Source organism: Puma concolor, chromosome C2, assembly GCF_028749965.1.
Source record: "Puma concolor isolate L17-30 chromosome C2, mPumCon1.1.hap2, whole genome shotgun sequence".
Lineage (NCBI taxonomy): Eukaryota > Metazoa > Chordata > Mammalia > Carnivora > Felidae > Puma > Puma concolor.
Window position 1 is genome coordinate 15361044 of NC_141675.1, and position 22483 is coordinate 15383526.

General features: G+C 39.9%; 2 protein-coding genes across 39 annotated transcripts in view; both read left to right on the top strand.

The window, feature by feature from the left end:
* The window catches only part of SLC4A7 (solute carrier family 4 member 7), a 109038-nt gene extending 106652 nt beyond the window's left edge, over window positions 1-2386 (top strand). For all 26 annotated transcript variants that reach the window (XM_086720606.1, XM_086720612.1, XM_086720613.1 and 23 more), the window contains one exon: window positions 858-2386. In XM_086720606.1, the coding sequence (XP_086576732.1) occupies window positions 858-939 (82 nt within the window). In that variant the 3' untranslated portion in view covers window positions 940-2386. The remainder of the gene's footprint in view (window positions 1-857) is intronic.
* A 3530-nt stretch (window positions 2387-5916) lies between these two features.
* Window positions 5917-22483, top strand: part of NEK10 (NIMA related kinase 10) — a 228850-nt gene continuing 212283 nt past the window's right edge. For 2 of the 13 annotated variants that reach the window (XM_086674163.1, XM_086674170.1), the window contains exon 1: window positions 5937-7095. The gene's annotated coding sequence lies outside the window, so the exon portion shown is untranslated. Of the gene's footprint in view, window positions 7096-7141; window positions 7289-19552; window positions 20543-22483 lie in introns of those variants that run through there. The other 11 variants (XM_086674166.1, XM_086674168.1, XM_086674176.1 and 8 more) reach the window with 10 other exon arrangements.

Genomic DNA, 22483 nt, shown 5'->3' on the forward strand with positions numbered 1-22483 from the left:
TAAAAGTTTTTAAGTTTAACTCTTTGTCATTTTGTATATTCCATGCAGCTAGAATTTAGCTTGATATTTTTTTTACTCTTAATTTTCACACCTTGTCAGCACTCGTGGCTGAGATTATTTTGATAAATGTAAAGACCTTACAATAATATTATTGTATCTTTTATATTTCTGCCTTTCATTCAGGTTGTTCCTCAAGTCAAAATCAAAGGGAAAGAAAGACAGTGTTCGGGTTATGTCATTTAACAGAAAAATGTTTGGGGGTCCTTCTTCAGTCTTATCTGGAGAAGGCAGCAAACCACAGTGTATTTTCATTTATGAGTTAGTCAATTAAATCCGTGTACATGGAATCATTGTATTTGATAGTAACTTGAAAATATAAAATAGATGTGTTCTGATCTTATATTTGTGAACCAAATTTGGGAAGAGAAAGTTTGTAAATGTGTTACATTTTGCAGGAAGTTATTTGATGCTTATCTATATTAGCAAAGATCACTCTTTTTTAATGTATTTGTCAGTGAAATGTCACATGCTACAACTGTTTATTTATAAAGTAAAACTAATAAACTTAGTCATAAAATGACCCATTTTAAGAAACTCCTCTTTACTTGTAAGAAAAACATTAATTTCAGTGGCAAGCATATCCATTGAAAAAAATCTAAGAATTTTTAATATTTGTCTTTCCAGTCAAATTTACTGATACTAAAAGAAAGCAATAAAGTAACAAATAACAAGTCATTAGTTTATAGTATTTATAGTCATCTCAAAAGGGTGATTATGGATGCTAAGTGTTGGCCGTGTTTAGAATGTAGTATGTATCCATTTCAAAATCATTTATTCTCATTCTTTGTTTTAAATAGCCCTGAAAAGCCTGTCAGTGTGAAAATAAATTTTGAAGATGAACCAACAAAGAAATACATGGATGCTGAAACTTCATTATAGAATTGAACCAAGAGGAACTATATATATAGCTATACAGCTATATATATATTTTATTATATGTATATATATAAAATGTGTGTATTTCATGTCACTATATATAACAATATTGTATGTCATGCTATTTAATGCGTGACTACTGAGTTTTTGAGGTAGAGTCTGAAGTTTGCTAGGAACACCATGGAGACTGTGTATATGATGAAATAGTCTCTTAGAAATGAGGTACATGGTTCTTAACTCTTCAAATATTTATTTTGTTGGAAAAACATTTTGTGTTCTGCGGTAGAAAGATGTGGGGAAATGCATTCAATCTGCTTTCCTTGAAATCTCTTTGTCCATCAGTGGTAATTCATACCAACCTTAAATGACGTACTTTGTCCATATATTTATAATTTTTACTTGAGTTACTAAAAATTTTTGCATATTATTTCACTTCTGTTCGTTCTTTATGGGAAGAACAGGGAGTCTTTATGCCAGTGTTGTGGGACAAATGTAACATGTCACGGCTTCTCTGCATGTGTGTTTCATTTATGCAGATAATCTGTATGTTTCATAAGCAGTGGAGATTTCTTGGCTATAAAGGTGGAACAATAGAAATTTTCTAGCTAAGAACTATAGTTTTGACATTTATGTATTTAAAATTTATCTTAAATCTTAAAACTCCGCATTTAGGTTTATATTCCGATAGACAAGTAAAATTGCAGGTGATTTTATAATTTAACCTATAGCAGTCATAACTTTATGGATTTTAGAAGCTGTAAAATGCAAATTTATAATAGTTAAACTTTGTTGCCTTTGTAGAAATATTTTCTGAATCCTAATGCTTTATCAGAGCCCAGAATGCCCACTCTGTTCTCTGCCTTTGCTGTCTTTTACTTAAAATGTGGTTTAGTTTGTATCAGGTTCAGGTCCTTGATTATTTTTCTATTACAAGTAATATGAGGAAATAATCAGGAGTCAGAATTCTCTTAATGGGTTTATGATCAGTATTACTTTATTCTAAAGAATTACCTTTCATTTTCTTGTTTACGTTGTTATTCTTTCTATTGTATAGATACTATTTAATAGATTGTTATGTGATTGCATTTTAAAATATTTTATTTATTTTAATTGATATACTTAAATATTATATAAACATTTGAAAAGATAACAAATACAGAGTAATTTAAATTGTTAATGTAAATAGTTGGTGCTCATTTGCATTTATGGTTTATTATCTGAAAGCAGTTGACAGATTTTACATCTTTGATATAAAGCACTGCCATATTTGTATTTTAAAAGGAATTTAGACATTTTATGTATAGCTCAGATTGATGGCATTCTTTCTAGTTTGTGTTAGTATTGTTGTTTTTGCTTTTCTGAGCTGCCTTTTTAACTTCTAGCACATCTTTTAGCCATCTTTTATATACTCTTAGCTCTACATGAAATAAATAAATGTTTTTCTTGTTAAGCCTGTAGGACTGGATGAATGGGGTTGTGAAACTGATTTGGCAAGAGGATAATTTACAAAAACCAAATGAGTATTGAGAAGCCACAGAGAGAAATAGCAAAATTGTGACATGAATATTAAGATGAAAATTTTAATGAAATTCCAATGCTCCCTTTAATCATTTGTAATTAAGGTACAAAAGTATGAAAAGTTGATCTTATAGAGGATCATGAGGAATGCCAAAAGCTGATATTTTAGCAATTCTGAAGTGTTTTTTCATCCGTTCTAAACTACTTACTAATAACTCAGATGTCATTTCCCATCTGAGACCATATTGTCAGATTCTAGTTAAAATAAGGGATTTGACTTCTGCTTCACCTGGGAATTTGGAAATGTAGCTACGTTTCTTTAGAAAACATAGCCGGCATCATTTGGTACTGCCTGCCGAAGAGTTTTAGACTCTGTTGGCAATCGATAATTGAGTATTACCCATGGTGCTTGTTATTCTTCGTGAGCTTGCACTGAAATGATTCCTGTTTATCCACAGCAGCATAATCATTTCCAAAGACCCCAGTATTTGCTGCTACATTTTGTAAACTCCCCTGATGGACCTGAACAAGGGGGATTTCCTCACATCATTTCTTTGTGTCTGGACACCATAGGGTTCACAAATGTTCTTATTTTACAGGAAGGGGTTTTAAATTTTAAACTGTTTTAAACTGAACTGTTTAAACTGAAAACTACCTGGCATCATAGTGTTTCTGTAATTTTATTTAATTATGTATAGTGATAGTCCAGTGCCAGAAAAACCATGACTTGCAAAATACGTTGCACTCAAAGTGTTTTTGCTGTGTTTCTAATTGTCAATGGTTTCTGCTTTCTTTTGACTACTTGACTTACAAAATGATCTGATATGACTACTCCATTGAAGAGCAAAGGTAACTCATGTTTATTAAGTAATTAACTGCTTGTTTTATGTGGTTATGATATTTTTCCACTGTTTTTGAAAAATAGCGATCGTGGATAGTGTTCCTTGCAAGACAAGTGAAAAATATAATTTACTACATATATTGATTTTTAAATGTTGCCTTAAATAGGTGTAAATGAGCAGTAGTAATTGCAATGTACTGATTTACCTCAAGGTGCAAAATAATTAAACCTGTACATATTCCATTTACAAAATAAATTAATATAAACAGCCCTGCACTTTCTTAGATGCCTTGGTTTCCAGGATGGAACTTAGTGCTACTGAATATCCTGGCTACAGAGCCACCTCAGGATTCTCTTCTCTCCACCCTGTTTTATTTATTTATAGATGTCTGTTTACAGAGACTATAATAAATCCTGATGTTGACCATCTGAAATTTACTTTCTTTTGAATGCTATTTCACTCTAAAATAGCAGCTTTTGAGAAAACAGTGAGCTAACTTCCTTATGATAAAAGGATGATTCTGTATGTTCTCTAATAATATTAGGTATGTTGAAGTGAAGCATACAAACTTTCTAATGGGTGTGTGTGTGTGTGTGTATGTGTATGTGTGTGTGTGTGCACGCGCGCAAACGATGTTAAAAATCTTAAATCTCTTAAGTTGTTGAAAAAAGCTGTGGCGTATCAATGTTCACATTTGCCAAGTCTTTGTAAAACATGTAGGACAAAATTTATGTGCTAATGCATGTGTTTATGAAGCAGATTTCTTTACCATTCAGAAAGATTAACTTTTGCTTTCTCCATCCAAAAAGCATTTCTGTTTCTTCCTCGTACTTTATGTATGTATATAATAGCTTTCTAAGTTTTTCCTTTCACAAAGACAGGTTCCAAATTCCTGTAAAACATAAAATGGTGTCTGAAACTGAGGTATTACACCGGAGCTTGCTGTCTTTCGAGGATCATATCACAGACATCAGTTCTGTAAATGCGCTCAACAGTTTGGACATGTGAATCCCGTTTTAAAGTGCTCAGATTTTGGATGTGTAAGCCATTGATATAACGTTGTGATTCAAACATGATTAAATCAAATAACTTAATGTTCTGAATTTTATTTATGTAGATTACATCATTGTTATCATACACAGTACAGATATGTGAAGTGTCTTTTGGTTTAGTCCAACAATTATTTATGTTTTAGAAAGTAAGCTTAAAGATTGTAAGGACATTGAAAATTTAAAACAGTGTTCAGAATTCAAAATTTGACAATGTTAATGTAAAGTCAGGTTTTTTTTTCCTATCATATCAAAAAGTAATATAAGTATCAATAATAGGAAAACATATAGTTGGAAATGGAATCATCTACAGATCATTTTTAAACTTTAATTTAATTAGCACATACCGACTTCTACAGTTGACTTATAGCAATTGTTAAACCCCAGTGGTTTTTTTTAATCAGATTTTTGTGCATTGATTTTTGTGTTGTGGCTTTTCTTTTGTTGCTTTAATATTAAAAGTTTGGGGTGTTTTGTTTGTTTTGTAGGGGAGTTATCTTCTAATGTTTACTATGTTTAAATAAATAGAAATTGAATTTTATTGTTCATTTATATAGTATTTGATAGCTTGGTATAATTTCACAGTACAGTTCTAATTTTTATGACTATAATTACAATGATAATATTTTCTTTTGTAATAAAATCCAAGGTAAATCAAACATTTAAAACGTAGAACTGGGTATTTTTCATTTATATGAAGTACAAGTCTCTACCAAGTCTATAATGTGAATGATCCTGCCTTTCAAATTTGTTTCATAATTGTTAGAAGAAAACTATTTTTTAGAGATGTTATTGAAGTTGAAAGAGCAATAAAAGTCTACTGAATTAGTTGTTGGATATTGTCTTTGTACTTTGTTTATTAGAATTGCTGCGTAGCTTCTTCATGTGGAGGGATGGGGGTGAAGGAAAAATAGGTGATTTCTGTTTCCTGCTTCCTAATATTCATATATTTCAGTAAGGAGACAGAAAAGAAGATGAAACAAAATATTATGTGTTTCACAACGGCTTTTTGCTATTAAGAAATATTAAAATTAAATCCCTTTAAGAATAGACTGGTTCATTATTTAAGACACATCTGTTTGGAATTTTGCAATATGATGTGTAATTAACACACGTCACATTTCATGATGTGCAGTGAGTGTGTAAATTCTGAACTCTCTCAGACTGAAGACTTGGAGGTTTTTATTTTTAATGACTAATTATGATTTAAAAAATTTTTTTACTTCTTAAAATTTTTGAAAAAATTATTTCAGAGAGGGCATGAGTGGTGGGGGTGGGGAGAGGGAGAAAGAGAGGTGGGGGGAGAGAGAGAGTGTGCACATCTTAAGCAGGCTCCATGCTCAGCGCATGAGCATTTTGGGGGCGCCTGGGTGGCTAAGTCCATTAAGCATCCGACTCTTGGTTTTGGCTCAGGTCATGATCTCACGGTTCATGAGGTCGAGCCCTTCATTCGGCTCTGTGCTGTCAGCACAGCTTGGAATTCTCTCTCTCCATCTCTGCCCCTCCCCTGCTCGCTCTCTCTCAAAACAAACTTAATTTTTTTTTTTTTTAAATATTAAGTTTTGGGAGATGTAGTCACTGCACTAATTGACTCATTGGTCATTTTGAGCAATATTAACATGAGATTGAGTAGGTCTTATATTTGAAGAAATATGGAGCGTCACTGTGGATAAAATTGGGCTCTGGATTCAAACTGTATAGGTACTACTGCACAGAACTGTGTAGAATCATGTAGGTTCTACCCTGCCTGCGTCACTTAGCCAGCTGTGCCAGTAACCAGCCGGGCAGCTTAAGAAACTTACATCTCCATTTCACACTTCTAAACTAGAATGAAAAATAATGACTACCAGACGATGTGGTGGAATAGTGAAATAGTGTGTGTAAGAGGAGCACTGAATATTTTTCATTTTTTAAAGCTTGATAATGGGAATCATCTTTTGAAAGCTTTAATGACATTGGTTTTTGTTTTTGTTTTTGTTTTTTCCCCAAGAAGCTTCAGACCTTCACAAAAGGTGAAGAGACGTGCCTATGCTAGGTGAGCGGCACAGATGTCTTGAATGCCAGGTCCCTTTTATTTTCACAACACCCTGTTCTCATTGCCTGAAGTGTGCGGTGCACTCGAGTAGCCAAAAATGTGTCCCCGCCGTATGCAAAGCATGTAGTGTTGATCCTTTCAAACTAACCTACCCTTTGCTTTGGGAGAGAATTGGTTTTCGTCCATAGCACTTCTTGAAACTAAGATGAAGCAGCTCTTTTCCCATTTTACTTCACCCATTTTACTTCAAATGCAAAAGGTTGGGCACGCCAAGTCCAGGAAAATCCACCGAGTTGAGGAAGCCTGTCCCCAGGATAGTAGCTCTCGGTCCCGGTGACTGGCTGCTCTCTCCAGCTTGCAGCCTTGGGGCTAGAACCTGCGCGTTCCATGGTTGCTACGGTAACCCTGGGGCAGGTGTCACCCGTCGCCATGGCGCTCGGTACGCCGCAGCACGGCTGTTCCTGATTGGCCGAGGCGCACCGGCGCAGCGGAAGAAGAGGTGTCGGCATTGGCTCAGCCGGCGCCGGTTGGTGGCCTAAAGCGGGATTTGATTGTGCCAACGGTGCGGCCGGCGGTGCAGTCCCCCGGGTGGAGGGGACCGGCGGTGGGCGGGGCGGGCCACCCCCCCGATCCGGAGCCGCCGGTGGCAGCAGCAGGGACGATGAGGAAGAGGATTTAGAAATTGGCCTACAGGAGGGACGCTCCCCCAGGCGCGGTGAGTGGGGCGGGAGCGGGCGTTCCTCTGCGCCGGCGCGCGGTTTGAGGCAGGGTCTCCAAGGAGAGGCCCGCAGGTCCTTGAGGAGCAGCCCCGAAGCCTCCGGGCGTCAAGCTCCACTCGCCTTGGGCTCGGGGCAGAGAGTGCGGGCTGTCGCGAGTAGGCGAGCCTCCGAGAGCCCGTCTCCTAGCAGGTGGGTTGGTGTCGGGCGGGGGGATGGCGGGCAAGTGCATCAACGGTGTTGGATGGCCCGTCCAGCTCCAGGAAGGAGTTATTTTGGTTACGTGGCGCCCGAGTGTGTGTCTTCCGATCTTTCCCGATACGCCTGCCGCCTCATTCATGAAAGGCTTCATGGGTGCCGCTTTTCCGCCTTCCCCTTCTGTGATGTTGCTTTGCCCCTCTGCTTTTCTGCGCCACGTGGGGCGAGCCTGTCCGCTTCCATGCCTTCAGGCCTCACATGCCTGCCCCCCTTCATCTCCAGCTCTGGGCTGCTCCATTAAGGCCCAGACCCCCAAATCCAGCTACCAGTTAACTCCACACGTGTGTAACCCTAAAAGCCATCTCCCTCCACTCCCACCAGCCTGCCTCACCCTTGGATTCCCTATCTTGGGCAGCCCTATCCGTTCAATTACCAAAATCCCATTCTGGGCAGTATCTTTGACATCACCTCTTCTTCCGCATTTCCATCAATGATCAAGTCTGTACCCTTTTTAAAAAATATTTATTTATTTATTTATTTAGAGAGTGAGTGGGCGGGGGGGGGGGGGGTTGTGGGCAGAGAGAGAGGAGAGAGAATTCCAAGCAGACTCCACACTCAGCACAGAGTCTGATGATGCGGGGCTCTATCTCACGAACCAGGAAATCATGATCTGAGCTGAAATCCGGAGTCCGAGGCCCAATCCTCTGAACCACCCAGGCACCCCAAGGGTATATCTTCTAAATAGCTGCCAAACCAATTCCCACATCACCATCAACATGCTCACTGTATTCTCACCAGTCCCTTGGTTAAGTTCAGCAGTGGTCCCATCTTTCCCGCTTCCAGCCTGGCCCTATCTAATCCGTTTTCCCCATGAGTGACCTTTCTAAATAACGTGAGGCCAGCTCACTTCCTGCAAAGACCCTCCATTATCCTACGGCAGCCTCCTTAGTCAGGCCTTCCATCAGCCATTCTGTCTTGTCCGTTCCCAGAACACGCCATGTTCTCTCCCGTGTGTGGCAATTGCACCTGTTGTTCACACTGCCCACGGTGGACTCCAATTTTTGCAGCCTCCCCAACCCCGTTCTCACTTGCTCCCCAATCTTTCTCTGTGTGTTGCCTCCTTACTTTTCTGCTCCCTTCTCTAGACCCTCTCTGCGAGGCCAGGGGCTCTGCCTGTCTTACTCAGCACTGTTGTCTCTCTCTCAGCCCCATGCACAGAGTGGGGGCTCAACAAAGACTGGGTAAGTGAATGAATCCCTAAAATGAGAAGGCACCGTTCTTCATGACATCCCTATGAGTTCCAGAAAAGTCAGAAATGATTTCTGGCCAATGAAGCTTTTGTGTACAAAATACGAAAGTTGAGCTGATGGGTTTTACTTAGATTTTAAGACCCTTGGTGATTGGAAACTGTTTCAACTCACAGTCTTTCATAATCATTAGGATGGTCGCTATTATTATATTATTATATGGTGTATGTTTCAAATGGGAAATAGGGACTACAGCATAGGTTGTAAGAGATAAGCTTTGGAGTCAGAGATACAAGGAATTGAATCCAGGCTTCAGCATTTTAGTTCAGTGGCCCACAGCAAATTACTTAACCTCTTACAAGCTTCTTCTTCTTCCTCTTTTTTTTTTTAAAGTTTGTGTATAATAATTTTTTTTTTAAAGTTTGTGTAAAAATAAATATTTTTGAGAGACAGAGAAAGAGAGAACAGGGGAGGGGCAGAGAGAGGAGGGGAGACACAGAATGTGAAGCAGGCTCCGGGCTCCGAGCTGTCATCACAGAGCCCGATGCGGAGCTCAAACTCACAACCTGAGATTGTGACCTGAGTTGAAATCAAGAGTGGGATGCTTTTTTTTTTTTTTTTTTTTTTAACGTTTCTTTATTTTTGAAAGAGAGAGAGTGAGCGCATGAGTGGGGGAGGAACAGAGAGAGAGGGAGACACAGAACCTGAAGCTGTGCTGTCAGCACCAGCACAGAGCCTGATGCAGGGCTTGAACTTGTGAACTGTGAGATCATAACCTGAACTGAAGTTGGACACTTCACTGACTGAGCTACCCAGGCACCCCAAGAGTTGGATGCTTAATGGAACTCAGCCACCCAGGGGCCCCAGTCAGCTTCTTTATCTGTACAGTGGGCTGATAATAGCACATATTTCATAGGATTGTCTTAAAGATTAAATGTGCATACTTCCTATCAAGTGCACAGTGCCTTATACTTAGTAAATTTTCACATATTTACAAAATTGAAATATTTACATGGATGTTTGCAGCAGCTTTATTCACAGTTGCCAATATTTGCATTTTAGTGGGTAAATGGATAAACCATGATACAACCAGACAATGGAATATTATCCAGCACTAAAAAGGAATGAACTATGAAGCCTTGAAAAATCATGGAGGAACTTTAAGTGGAGGAACACTCCATTAAGTGGAGGAACACTTTATTACTAAGTAAAAGAAGCTAATCTGAAAAGGCTACATGTTGTATGATTTCCACAATATGACATTCTGGAAAAGGCAGAATTTTGGAGACAGTAAAAAAGATCAGTGGTTGCCAGGGCTTGGGGGTTGGGGAGAAATGAATAGACAGAGAACAGAGGATTTTTAGGGCAGTGAAAAGACCATATGATATTATACTGATGGATACATGTCATTATATATTTGTCCAAACCCATAGTATGTACAACACGAAGAGTGAACCCTAAGGTAAACTGTGGACTTTGGGTGATCATGATGTACCAGTGTAGTTCATTCTTGGTATAAAAATTGTTTTGGTTTTTTTAATGTTTGTTTATTTTTGAGAGAGAGATAAAATGAATAAACATCTCTCTCTTCTCCTCCCCCACTTGTGCTCTGTCTCTCTCAAAAATAAATATTAAAATATATATATTTAAGTCATTTTTATTTTATTTTTTTATTTTTAAAAATTTTTAACGTTTTTATTTATTTTTGAGAGAGAGAGAGAGAGAGAGAGAGAGAGAGCATGAGCGGGGGAGGGGCAAAGAGAGAGAGGGAGACACAGAATCCAAAGCAGGCAGCAGGTTCTGAGCCATCAGCACAGAGCCCAACGTGGGGTTCAAACTCATAAATTGGTATAAAATGTACCATTCAGGGGGTGTCTGGATGGCTCAGTCGGTTAAGCGTCTGACTCCAGCTCAGGTCATGATCTCACCGTCCAGTCCATGAGTTCAAGCCCTACGTCGGGCTCTGTGCTGACAGCTCAGAGCCTGAAGCCTGTTTCAGATTCTGTGTCTCCTTCTCTCTCTGCCCCTACCCTGCTCATGCTCTGTCTCTCTCTGTCTCAAAAATAAATAAATATTAAAAACATTTTAAAAATGTACCATTCTGGTGAGTGATATTGTTAATATGAGAGGCGATGCAGGTGTGGGGGCAGGAAGTATATGAGAAATCTCTGTACCTTCCTCTCAGATTTGTTGTAAACCTAAAACTGTCCTAAAAATGTCTTAACAAAGAAGAAAAAAATAACACACTGAAGGTAAGAATAGTGAAATTTCCACAGTCAGCCCACAGAAGTTATAAATCAATCTTTTAATTCAGTCAAGTGCAATTTCTAGGACATCCTCCTACTTGGTCACAAACTTTTGTGTATTGTCAACAGCTCCGTTACAGGTAAGACACTCATTCATTCAATGAACAGTCACCATCTGAGGTGTCCAGGATGTCATGTCAGATAAGGGTGGGTCGAAAGAAACTAACCAGTCAAGTCTTGAGTAGGTGAAAAAGGGCCTGGAATGTTACTCTGACTTTCAGAGCCAGTCCATTTTTGAGACTGAAGTCAGAGTGAACTGAGTTGAGCACTTGGACAGGGAGAGGAGCTAGAAGGTCATTCAAACAGTTAATGAACATTTGTTGAGCATCTGGGAATTGAGCAGTGATACTGTTCCTTTAGAATTTATGTTCTCGGGGATAGTAGAGCAGGGCTCGTAGGGCACAGACTCTGGAGTCAGATTGCCTGGGTTCAAATCCCAGCTCCCTCACTGCTGGATATGGGACCTCTGGCAAGTCACTTCACCTTTGCATCTCAGTCTCCTGTCAAATGGCGTTGTTTTATTACATGAATCAGTACCAAATCAGTACTGGCAGATTTCTTAGAACCGTGGCACGTCCGTAGGAAGTACCATGTAAATGTAGCTATTTGTATTTCATTCTACTTGGGAGAGAGAGACAAGTAACGAGGTAAAAATAAAGTAGGGTAAGGGGATAGAAAGTGTCAGCCCGGGGACAGGCTTGGATTTGGAAACGGGTCTCACATTTTTGAGAGACTTGGTCTTCCATAGGAAAATGAGCTTTAAACACACTCATGAATCTGGCTGACATGTCTGATGATTAAAGAAACGATGAAAATGAGCGCTGAATAAAGTAGATGGTTTCTCATAATTACTCATACTTACCTAGAGGAAAGGCTTACGCTCATCTCAGCCAAAATTTCTGTAGTCATAATAAAGGTCATACACTCAAGTCGATCGATTTAGCATCAACTCAGAACGTATTAAATCTTACATTGGGGATAATTATAACTGACCCTCAGCAAAGTCAAAGTGACAAAATGACAATTAACTGGCTCATATCTGGAAAAGAAAATTAAAAAAAAACCCTTGTATGAAAATTAAAATAACAACTAGAGGAAGAATGGATAAAGCACAGCAGCCATAATATTGTCCCTGGGCTGTCAGGAAACAGTTACCCAGTATTCAGTGTATTTTTCATGAAGGACGGGATGGTTAATTTCAGGGACGTGTGTACGAAGTAATGTTGTTTTATTACAATGGTAAACATTTCTCTAGAAAATTCACTTAGGCAGATAGAGAGCTGGATAAATGCCAGCAATAAATGAGAGTTAGTACAGCATTAGATTCACAGGGAAGGCTCTCCCTGGCTATAAATTCCTCTTCTGCCACTTACCAGCTGTGTAACGTGGACACATTCCTTAACCTCTGTGGGCCTCAGTAACGTCATCCGTGAAAGGGGACAATAGTGGTAGCTGCCCTCCAGGTTTGTTAGGAGACTTGTATTAGTTAACATTACGGAAAGCACTTAGAATAGCACTGGCACGGGCTAAGCACCATGTAAACATTTGCTCTTGTTATCATTGTTTTATTACTAGATATGAGATCTTGGCCAAGTTACTTCTCAGTGCCTCAGTTTCTCCATCTGTAAGTTGGAGATTCAACAACACTACCTACCACTTAGGATCATTTCTTAAACTATGTATATTTTTAAATGTTTATTTATTTTTGGGAGAGAGAGTGAGAGACACAGAATCCGAAGCAGACTCCAGGCCCCACACGGTCAGTGCAGAGCCGGATGTGAGATTCAAACTCATGAATCCGAGATCATGACCAGAGCCAAAGTCAGACGCTTGACTGACTGAGCCACCCAGGTGCCCCTAGGATTGTTTTGAAGATTAAATGAATTGAATACATCAAAGTACTTATTATGATAGTAAACCTTGAATAATATTAGGTTTAGAAAATTAAAATCAAGACTACTTGTGACTTTGAAAATAAAGCTTTTTTTTTTCTTCTCATTTTGTGTCTACTATTCGTCATCAATGAATCAAAGCCAGTGAATATAGACAAATGATTTAAAATTAGTATGACAGGGGGTGCCTGGGTGGCTCAGTCGGTTAAGGGTCCGACTTCCACTCGGGTCATGATCTCACAGTACGTGAGTTCGAGCCCCATGTTGGGCTCCATGCTGACAGCTCAGACCCTGGAGCTTGCTTCAGATTCTGTGTCTCCCTCTCTCTCTGCCCCTCTCCTGCTTGTACTCTCTCTCTCTCTCTCTCAAAAATAAACATTACAAAAAAATTAAAAAAAATAAAATTAGTACAACAGGCTCTTCAAATTGAAGTAATAGTAATATTACCCACGATAGTATTTATAAACAGCTATCATAATAACAATTACTTCTATTTCTACAGCTATTGACAGTGTTAAAGGAGTTTTGCTTTATTTCATTTAGTTACAACTACCACTTTATAATGGGGATATTGTTGTTTCTGTTTCGTGGTAAAGGAGGAAGCTCATAATTAGAGAGGCCCAGGGACTTCCGGGGCCATGCCACAGGCGCATGGAAACCAGGCCTCGTCCACCACCATTGCCCCTTTTGACTACGTCTCAGAGGTGCAGCCAGAGGAATTCACACTCTCAAACCTGTGAAGTCTCCTCAGTGGAGACCACACGGTGATATAATGTGCACGTATACGCTACACTAGACGTAAATGTGAATACTCGTCTTTTCTTCAGGAAATTTTATTGTCCTGTTCACGTATACTTGAGGTAGCCCATGTTTGACATGAGTATCTTATCTGCTTTGTGGCTTCCTTGTGTTTATGATGCGATTTTTGTCAAACCAACATTCTGTAACAACTGGATCTGGTCAGCTGGGGCAAACTTATCGTTTGCTGATAATTTTTTTCCCATTACCTTTATTCTCTATGTTTCAATAATGATACACCAGTTATACTTGGAGCTTCGCAATCATGTTTCACTTGGGACTTTTTCATTCATTCATTCACTTATTCATTCATTCATTCATTCATTCATCCATCATCCATTGAATACTTCTTTTGTTATAAACCAGCAGTGCTGGATGCTGGGGATGAGCAAATCCCTATCCCTCTCTCTGATTAGTTTAGTGTAACTAGAGGAGACAGACATGTGTATTTATTGAATTATTGCCTGAATCTACCCTTTCATTAAGAACTACAAGGCGGTGCCTGGTGAAGCTGTGTCCCCATCAAGGAGGTCAATGAAAAGTACCTTAAAGAATGGACACTTGAGTTGAGACATGGCAGATAAGGCTTCCAGGCCTTCGCATAGCAATCTGCTACTTGAGTCCAGGAGTAGAGATCCTGGGGTGTCCAGGAGAATTAGGTCTGGAGCAGGGTTTCAGAGACCAGGTATGAGTGGAGCTGGCTAGCGGGGGCAGAGGCATCATCTCTTGGAACACCTCGTTGGCCTTGTTAATTTTTGTTGTTACCCCCAGAGAGATGGGAGGCGCACAAAGGCTTAATTGGTCAGAGTTGCACCATATGAAGGGTGCTTTGGTTGCTGTGTGGAGATCAGGTTTTTGTGTTGTTGGGCAGAGAGAATAAATGGAAGTGGAGGGACCGTTTAGGAATGGATCGCTGTAGTTCAGGCGAGTGATGAGGTAGACTAGGGTGTTGGCTCTGAGGGTGGAAGGAAGTGAATAGATCGGGACCATCTTAGAAATAGCAGAAAAATAGGATGTAGTGGCCAAACGACTGAGGGGGTGAGGAAGAGGAAAGTGCCATTTTTGTGAGGTGCACCCAAAGGGCCGTGCTCTGAGACTTTTTTGTGACTGTTTTGTTCCATACGTTGGCTACAGACTTAGAGGCTGCCACTCGTTCATGTACCATCTTGCACCTCGGTCCACGTTCCTCAGCCCCAGTTCGACTTCTACTCACTGTCTCCCCAGACCACTCCTAGGATTTTGCCTCCATCCCTTTATTCATTCACTCCCCTGGAAAGTTCTTCCCAAGCCCTACCCATTGTCCTGGGTCTTCTTCAAGTCCCCAGTTCATGAACCTTTCCATAACGTTTCAGCCCACAGCGATCTTTCTTTCTCCTGAATTCATTCAATTTACAGTCTCCTTTGGAAGTTAATTTCCCCTGCTTTTTGACATTTCTTGTGTTCTTATTTGATCCCATGTATTAGTCTGTACCATAAGAAACTATCCTGTTTTTTCTTTTTTTTTTTAAGACCCGATATCAGTAGTTTTCTACTGCCTAAACTACATATTTGTGATCTCACACACACACTGAGATGTGGATAGGTTGTTTTTGCAGTGCCCGGTTATGTCATATGCACAGTCAGAGCATGATAGATAATAAAATGCACTTAAAATAGGGTGTTACTGGATGAAATTTAATTCTATTTCATGGCTTAAAAGTACTTATAGTTTCTTGCAGTGCTGCCTAGCGTTAGGAACATGGATGTGTTAGCTCAGTGTTCTCTTTACCCCGAAAAGGTCCAGGGGGTTGGGCTGAATCCATATTGACTTATTACCACCATGACTCATTTATTATCGTGATGTATTACCATGATGGCTGACTTAGGGGGTAAGACATTTTTGACCATGTCTTATTCAGCGCAGTAGCTTCAGGGCTTGGCATAGATGAGGGGATCAATAATCACCTTTTGAAGGAATGAGTGAATATCATTGTCCCCTTTCTCACACAGAAACAGAGAATAGAATGTAATCTTGCTGTGTTTGGGGTCAGTAAGAAAAGAGAAGTTTGGTGTGCTACTTACGTTACTTTCATTGACTGGTTAATAAAAATGTTCCCTTCAAATCATCTGGACCTTTTTTGCCTTTTCAATACCACCACTTAACACATGGGCCTCAGATTTCGTTTAACACAGGTGCACGATAAGCTATGTCTTGAGCAGGTTTGGGTAAGCAGCCACACGAGGCGTGAACAGACATACCACAGGCATCATCAGGCAGTGGCAGTGGAGGGCGTCCATAAAAGCTATATTCCTATCTGCAGATGTTTCCCTTTAGCAAGAATGGTGTGAGTTTGAATGGGACTAAAGCTTGGAAAAAGAAAATGATAACGGTACCTGTGGCCACATATTCTAGTTGATTTTGGGAGCATCACCAACTTAGGCTAAGTTGGACTTAGCACAGTCCAACTTAGGTCAGTATTGGCCAGAGGAAAATGAAGGCAGAGTCTTAAAAAGAGACTAACACACAGCAGATGGTCAATAAATATTTGTGGGAATGAGTGGGAGATGGCTAGAATACAATTGGAATTTTCTTATTCTTTGTACCTCCAAGTGCTTGTTTAAATAGAAAACAGAAAATTGTTTAAAGTATAAACTCTCTGCACAAGGAAGGTGTCAAGTCTACTGACTCAGGAGCAAGGCCATGATAATACCTGCCCTTGGCTGGCGACATACTCCTGCCAAAGGAGGTTCTGTAGCAACTTTGTCTTTGTTTTCCTCCATATGATAATATTAAAATACACCGCCTACCTATTTCACATGAGTGAGCAAGGAGGAATGAATAGATGTTTGCAAGCACCCCAGGGTCCAGGAGGTGAAGTTATGCAAGCATCGGTTGTTATTAGATCACCCTTTGCCCTCGGCTCAGGGCCAATGTCAACAAATCGTCCCCTTCCCATCTACCCGGAGCTTGCCATTAGGATTTAGGCCCTGAAGGTAAACTGGGCTGTGTTCTACTTTTAAAGGTGCTCTGTGGCCTTGGACACCTTTTTCCTCTCTGGGCCTCAGTTTCCTCATGTATTAAACAAGGTGCACTGAATCACGATCTTCAACTGATGACCGGTCTGTTTTATTTGTCCTGTGCAGGAGTTTTGTTTTGCTTCATTTTTAATGTGAGTTTGAATCCCTTTAAGGGAGGGTGTATGCTTTCTCAGTTCTAAGTGAGGCCCTATGTATGATCTCCTCTATACCTGTCATTCACTTACATTCTGTTCCAGGGCCTGGAAGGTGTCAGAAAAGGTTTTTCATATGACTGTTTCTGTTCTGCTAACTCCACACATGTTTCCCATTGAAGAACAATAACAATGTGATATAAGGGATAAAATCAAGTCTACGGTTTAGAGAAGCAGACTCTTTTTCAGCTGTAACAGGTATAAGCAAGTCACGTTTCTTGGAGGAGTTCCTTGACTTTTTGATCACTTTACTTTCAAAAAGAGAGAGAGAGAGAGAGAGAGAGAGAGTGTGTGTGTGTGTGTATGTGTGTGTGTGTGTGTGTGTGTTTTATTTTCCAGTCATTTGACCAATTTAACATGACACTTTCTGTGCAGAATAGTTTTTTAAAACACAACCAATTTGGAAAGACCAAGCAGTATAGCTCTGTGAGATTAAGGGCTATTATTCTTTGTAAAAAGAAAACACTTTCTCTATTCTCACAGCACTTTTAATGAGCTAAACTGCTCAAGTGGCCGATGCAGTTTGTTTATTTTGAAATAATTTTAGATTTACATAAAAGCTGCAAAAATAGTACAGTGAGTTCCCTTACACCCCTCCCTCAGCCTCCCTCAGTGTTAGCCTCTTGCATCACCGTGGCATGATCAAGATTAAGAAATTAACACCCAACGAATTCATTTTAACACAGTTTTATTATTTCTGGTTAAAATTCTTTACATAAATTGTATCTTATTTTAACTACTTTGTTTTCAAAGAGCCACTATTAAAGGAATATTGAGAAAAAAAAAAAGCCACAGTAAAGGACTTAGAGAAATGATGTCTCGTTTTCACTGCCACTAGTTACGGGGCAGAAAGTTTTCTCAGTTTCTTTAATGTCTACTTGAGCACAGACAGAACTGCAATTTGTAATCTGATACGGAGGTTAACTGTCATTCATCAAAGGAAGTAAGGACTCCCTTGTGTTGGTACAAGGAAGTTATAAGTTCCTTTTGTGGTAAGCATTATAACAATTTATTTTAGTGTTTTTTCAAAATAATAAACCTGATGTAGCCCAAGTGGTAATTAACTGGAGTCATGTTAAACTCTCTTACTGTTATTACTTTCCAAGTGCTGTTTTTATCTTAACCATTAGTAAATGTAGTAAATAAAGTGTGGTATTTCCAAAGATGCAGCCTAAGTGATTAATAAGGAAAAAGGTATTAGTGGGATTTGGAGCTATTTTCCATAATGAATCAAATGACTTTTCTGTTTTATCTTTAGTAAAGATGAGGCCATTTAAGGATCTTAAGTTAAGATCAACTGTGGAATAAAAAAGAATTTCCGGGTAGAGAATCTGAAAACCATGTCACAAATACCCACCACATTATTTAGTCAGTGGGTTTATATTGTACAGTTTAGATTAATTACAGTCAGTCAGGTGATTTTACCGTAGCCCAGATTTCTTTCTCTGTTATATGTGTTTACCCTGCAATTACCAAGAGATCACGAGCAAATGAGGTGTGTTTCTCTGGGGACTTCTTTTAGCATTAACCCACATTTCAAACGACAATAGAAGATAGGAATTACTTTTGAGAGTCTCTTTGAAATGGATTAAAAAATTCAACAATGAGTCAGTACTGTGATTATGTCTGTACTTGACTAGGACTGTAAACATCAAACTCATTTGGCGATCCTGTGAGGCATGGAGAGATCATTTCTCCTCCCTCTGAGATAGTATTTGGGTCCCATGACTGAAATGGGCAAAAGGAAAAATACTGAAAGTTTCTGTTCTGAAAGTAATATGCACTAGGATTTTATGTATAATCTTTCACTTCTGTGCCCCCTCCCTTTTTTTTTTAAGAAAAAAAATACTAAATTTCAGTTTTCCCACTCAGAATCAAAGGAAAATCCACCTGAACACAAGTGTTTATGTAGCAAGTCTTGTAATCTCTTTGGCCTCGTCTCCTCTGTAAAATAAATGTCAGAAAATGCGTGGGTTTCAAATTTTTTTTTTTTTTTTTTTTTTTTTTAGCAGTGGAACCCTTTTCTCAAATGAAACTGTACACAGAGCCCCAGAGAGGTGGGACCGCTCTGGTTTGAAGTGGGGAGCCCACGTTCAGTCTTCTTGGCTTTGTTTCTCCTTTCCCCGGGCTCACTCTCACCCTCTCCTGGCTGTCCTGGAATCCACAGCTACTCAGGTCCTCTCCGGCTCTACCCTTGGGGCAGTGGTTCTCAGACAGTCATCTATCTAGGATTGCTGTGAAATCAAGATTGCTCTTTGGAAGGAGAGACTTCAGATTTCTAGGCTATTCAGGTGGTCTTCAGACTGGTATGTTACTGGTCCACGAGGAGACAAGTACAAAATTGAGAGTGTTTAGAAATGTTTACAGCAATTCAACATTGCTGCGATATTTAAGCACATGATCAGCGGGCTTACTTTGCTGAACAGGATATGGACCGACAGTATTGGTCCACGATAGATTTATGAATTTGAAAAAACCTAATAAGTTGTTTAAAAAGCACTGTTCATGAATATTATCTTATATAAAACTCCAGTTTTCCTCCTGAAGACTAAATAATTGAGATAATTCCTCAGTGTGTTCAAGACTTTTATAACATTACAAATATTCATCAGTTGATTTGATTTATGAGGAAGATTTATGAAAGATTTTTGAATTAAACGAGTAATGACACAGGTTTGTCTTTGAAATAGTTCTATTATCCATTGATCCATTAAATTTTTTTATACAGTAAATATTTGTTGTTTGCCTTCCTTGTGTGTGGTGAATAAGGGAGTTTCAGGGGCACCTGGGTGGTTCAGTCGGTTAAGTGTCCGACTTCAGCTCAGGTCATGATCTCACGGTTCATGGGTTTGAGCCCCACGTCAGGCTCTGTGCTGACAGCTCAGAGCCTGGAGCCTGCTTCAGATTCTGTGTTGCCCTCTCTCTCTGCCCTTCCCCCTCTTGTGCTCTCTCTCTTTCTCTCTCTCTCAAAAATGGATAAACATGAAAAAAAAAATAAAAAAAATAAGGGAGGTCCAATTCCTGCTTTATGGGGGAATCAGGCAACTGCAATATTTTGTGCATGTGGGGAGTCCAAGCTGCCCTAGGACACTGAGGAGGAGTGCCAGGCTTGGGAGGTTCAAGGAGGTTATTATCCTACGATCCTAAAATAATTGTTAAAAAGCAAATAATTCATGCACTTTGCGAAAGATACCTTAGCCACTCCTTACAGATTATGACCCAAATGTTTTCTGAGCTTTTGTACTGTGCTTGTATCACGCCATTTGCTATTTGGCGTGTGGGGATGTACTTGGGGATAAGACAGACACGATCTCCGCTCACATGGGGCTTATGGTCTGGTGCAAGGATACGGGAAATGGACCAGAAGATTTCCAACACTGACGAGCTGCAGAAGGAGAGGAAACAGAGTGGATGCGGTAAGGATGAGCCTCTGGGGGTGAATATGTTGTACAGGTTTGTCAGAGGAGCCCGCACCACCGAGGGGACATCTGAGCAGAGACCCGAATGACACAAAGAAGCCAGCCTGAGAATGAGAGAGGAACAGCAAGTGGCAAGTGCCGAGGCTTTCAGGCAGGAGTGAGATTGCCACCTTCATGAGCCAGGGAGAAGGCCCGCAGGGCTGAAGTGCAGTGAGCAAGAGGGAGAGAGGGTGGAAGGATCGGAGAAGTGAAAGTCACGGACAAGGTCGAGCAGAAGAGGGAAACATGAGGCTGTGCTGAGTGTGCATCCACAGCGAGATTCTCGTACCATCGCCGCCCACAGCCCTTCCGTTGTGGTTGGTGATCACAGGGACGAGGTGAGTATCCCACCCGGAGCCTGTCGCATCCCTGGGACCGGTGGTGTGTCGGGGTGTTGACTTCAGTGTTCCTTTGCTTCTTATAGCCAGTTCCTGTGTCTCCTTTTGGGGGGACTCCCCCCAAGCTCCTGGAGTCTCTTTACCCCCAGACAGAAGTGTATGGGTGGCGGTTAAGACCTTCTCCAGGGACCCTTAACCAGTGACTGGTATAATCTCTACTCCAGAGCTCCCCGTGGAACCATGCTAGGCTGCCCTCTGGAGAGCTCTGGCTTTGGGGAGCACCCTTGCTTGATCTTTCCGGAGGACCCTTCCCCAATAAATTGTCTTGACTTGATGTAAACTGCCCTCCCCGCCATTCCCAGGTTTGGATTATAACCGTCGGTGTAACGTGATCATTTTTGTTCATTTAAAATGGGGTTAGAGGAAATAGTTCAGCATTCTCAACTTCTCAAAGTTTTCTTCAGAATACTTTCCATTTCACCAGCCATCAAGTGGAAAGGATTTTGTTTTTTTATCCTAAGGCAATTGTCTGTTTCTACCGATTCCGGTGGATTTGTTTACTGTTTAATTAAGTGAAACGTTTCCAGAGACTTATCTATTCTCACTCTTCCAGCTCACAGAGTAGACTTTAATCTTAAATTGATAAAACTATTAGATGATTATTTCCTGTTCACACACCAGGTCAATCAAATTATGGAGATTAAACAAGGGAATAAGGCGGGGTGTTTAGCAGGGTATGATCTGGATAGATATGCTCTCCAAGGCTGGCAGAAGCAGCCAGTGAGCTTTTCCACACGTTTTCATGTGCTAATCTTTGTGGCTTTCGTTTCCTCCTTCGAACACAGTCTGTAGCTATGGTTTGCACGGGAATTGGAAGCCAGCAGGCCAGTGTGGAATTTTCCCTGTGCCCGGGAGGGAAAAGTAAAATCAGATGCTATTCATTTTGACTGGATTTCCATTTATTTTAGAACATTTGGGAGCATTTTAATATCTCTATATAAAAAGCACTTGGATCTCGGGCTTTTAGAAATTATTTACAGATTATCTGTCATCCATTCTTCCTCTCTTCCACTCTCCCCTCCTCCCGCCCTCCTTCCCTTCCTTCTTCTTTCTTTTTTTAGAGGAAAGTGAAATCAAATCTCTATCTGAATCCATCACAAAACATATTTTGAAGTCATGAAGTGGGATTTTATGTGCTTATGGTAGAATAGTATGCCTGTGGTAACCTGTTTTATCTTTAGCAGTTTTTAGTCGGAGATTGGACATGGTAAATGTTCAGTAAATATTTATTGATTGTATGAGTCTGTGGTGTTATATCCTAAGCACAATTCTAAAATATTCTATTGCGCTTTTGTTGGTGTGCATCTGTGAAGAGAGCCTTGGTCCCCAACTCTTAATTCCCGCTCAACTCTGTCATAAATATGACAACTATACTGGAAAAATAATTTTTAAATCCTTAAACTGTCTTTGCACATTTAACTGAAGTTTTGCTTCATTCTGTTGCAGTGAAACACCCATTGGCACATTCCTTTTTGCTTTAAATATCTCTGAAACACTTGGATTTTGACCATCGATTTCACAATACATGGAGGCATGCGATTATAAGACAGTAACACATGCTTTTTCATGCCTGAAAATAACACTGAAGTCAAGCTGTGGCATTAAAGCATAGTTGGAAAATTTTACATCTAATCAAATTAAACTGATAGTATATTTAATTTTGTATTTGCTATGTAATTGAAAGCATGGGTATCTTCAACTTCTTGTTTCTATTCTGGAAATTAAAACAATTGAATCAGAAATTGATTAAGGAAAAAAAGAGCAAGCAAATAAGTTGCCTTCTGTTCGTTGGTTAAGTAATCTGTACTATTCCTTACTTATCTTTTGAGGGGATGTGGGAAACAGTATTAAAATTTATCCTGGGAAAAGTGACCATGATGA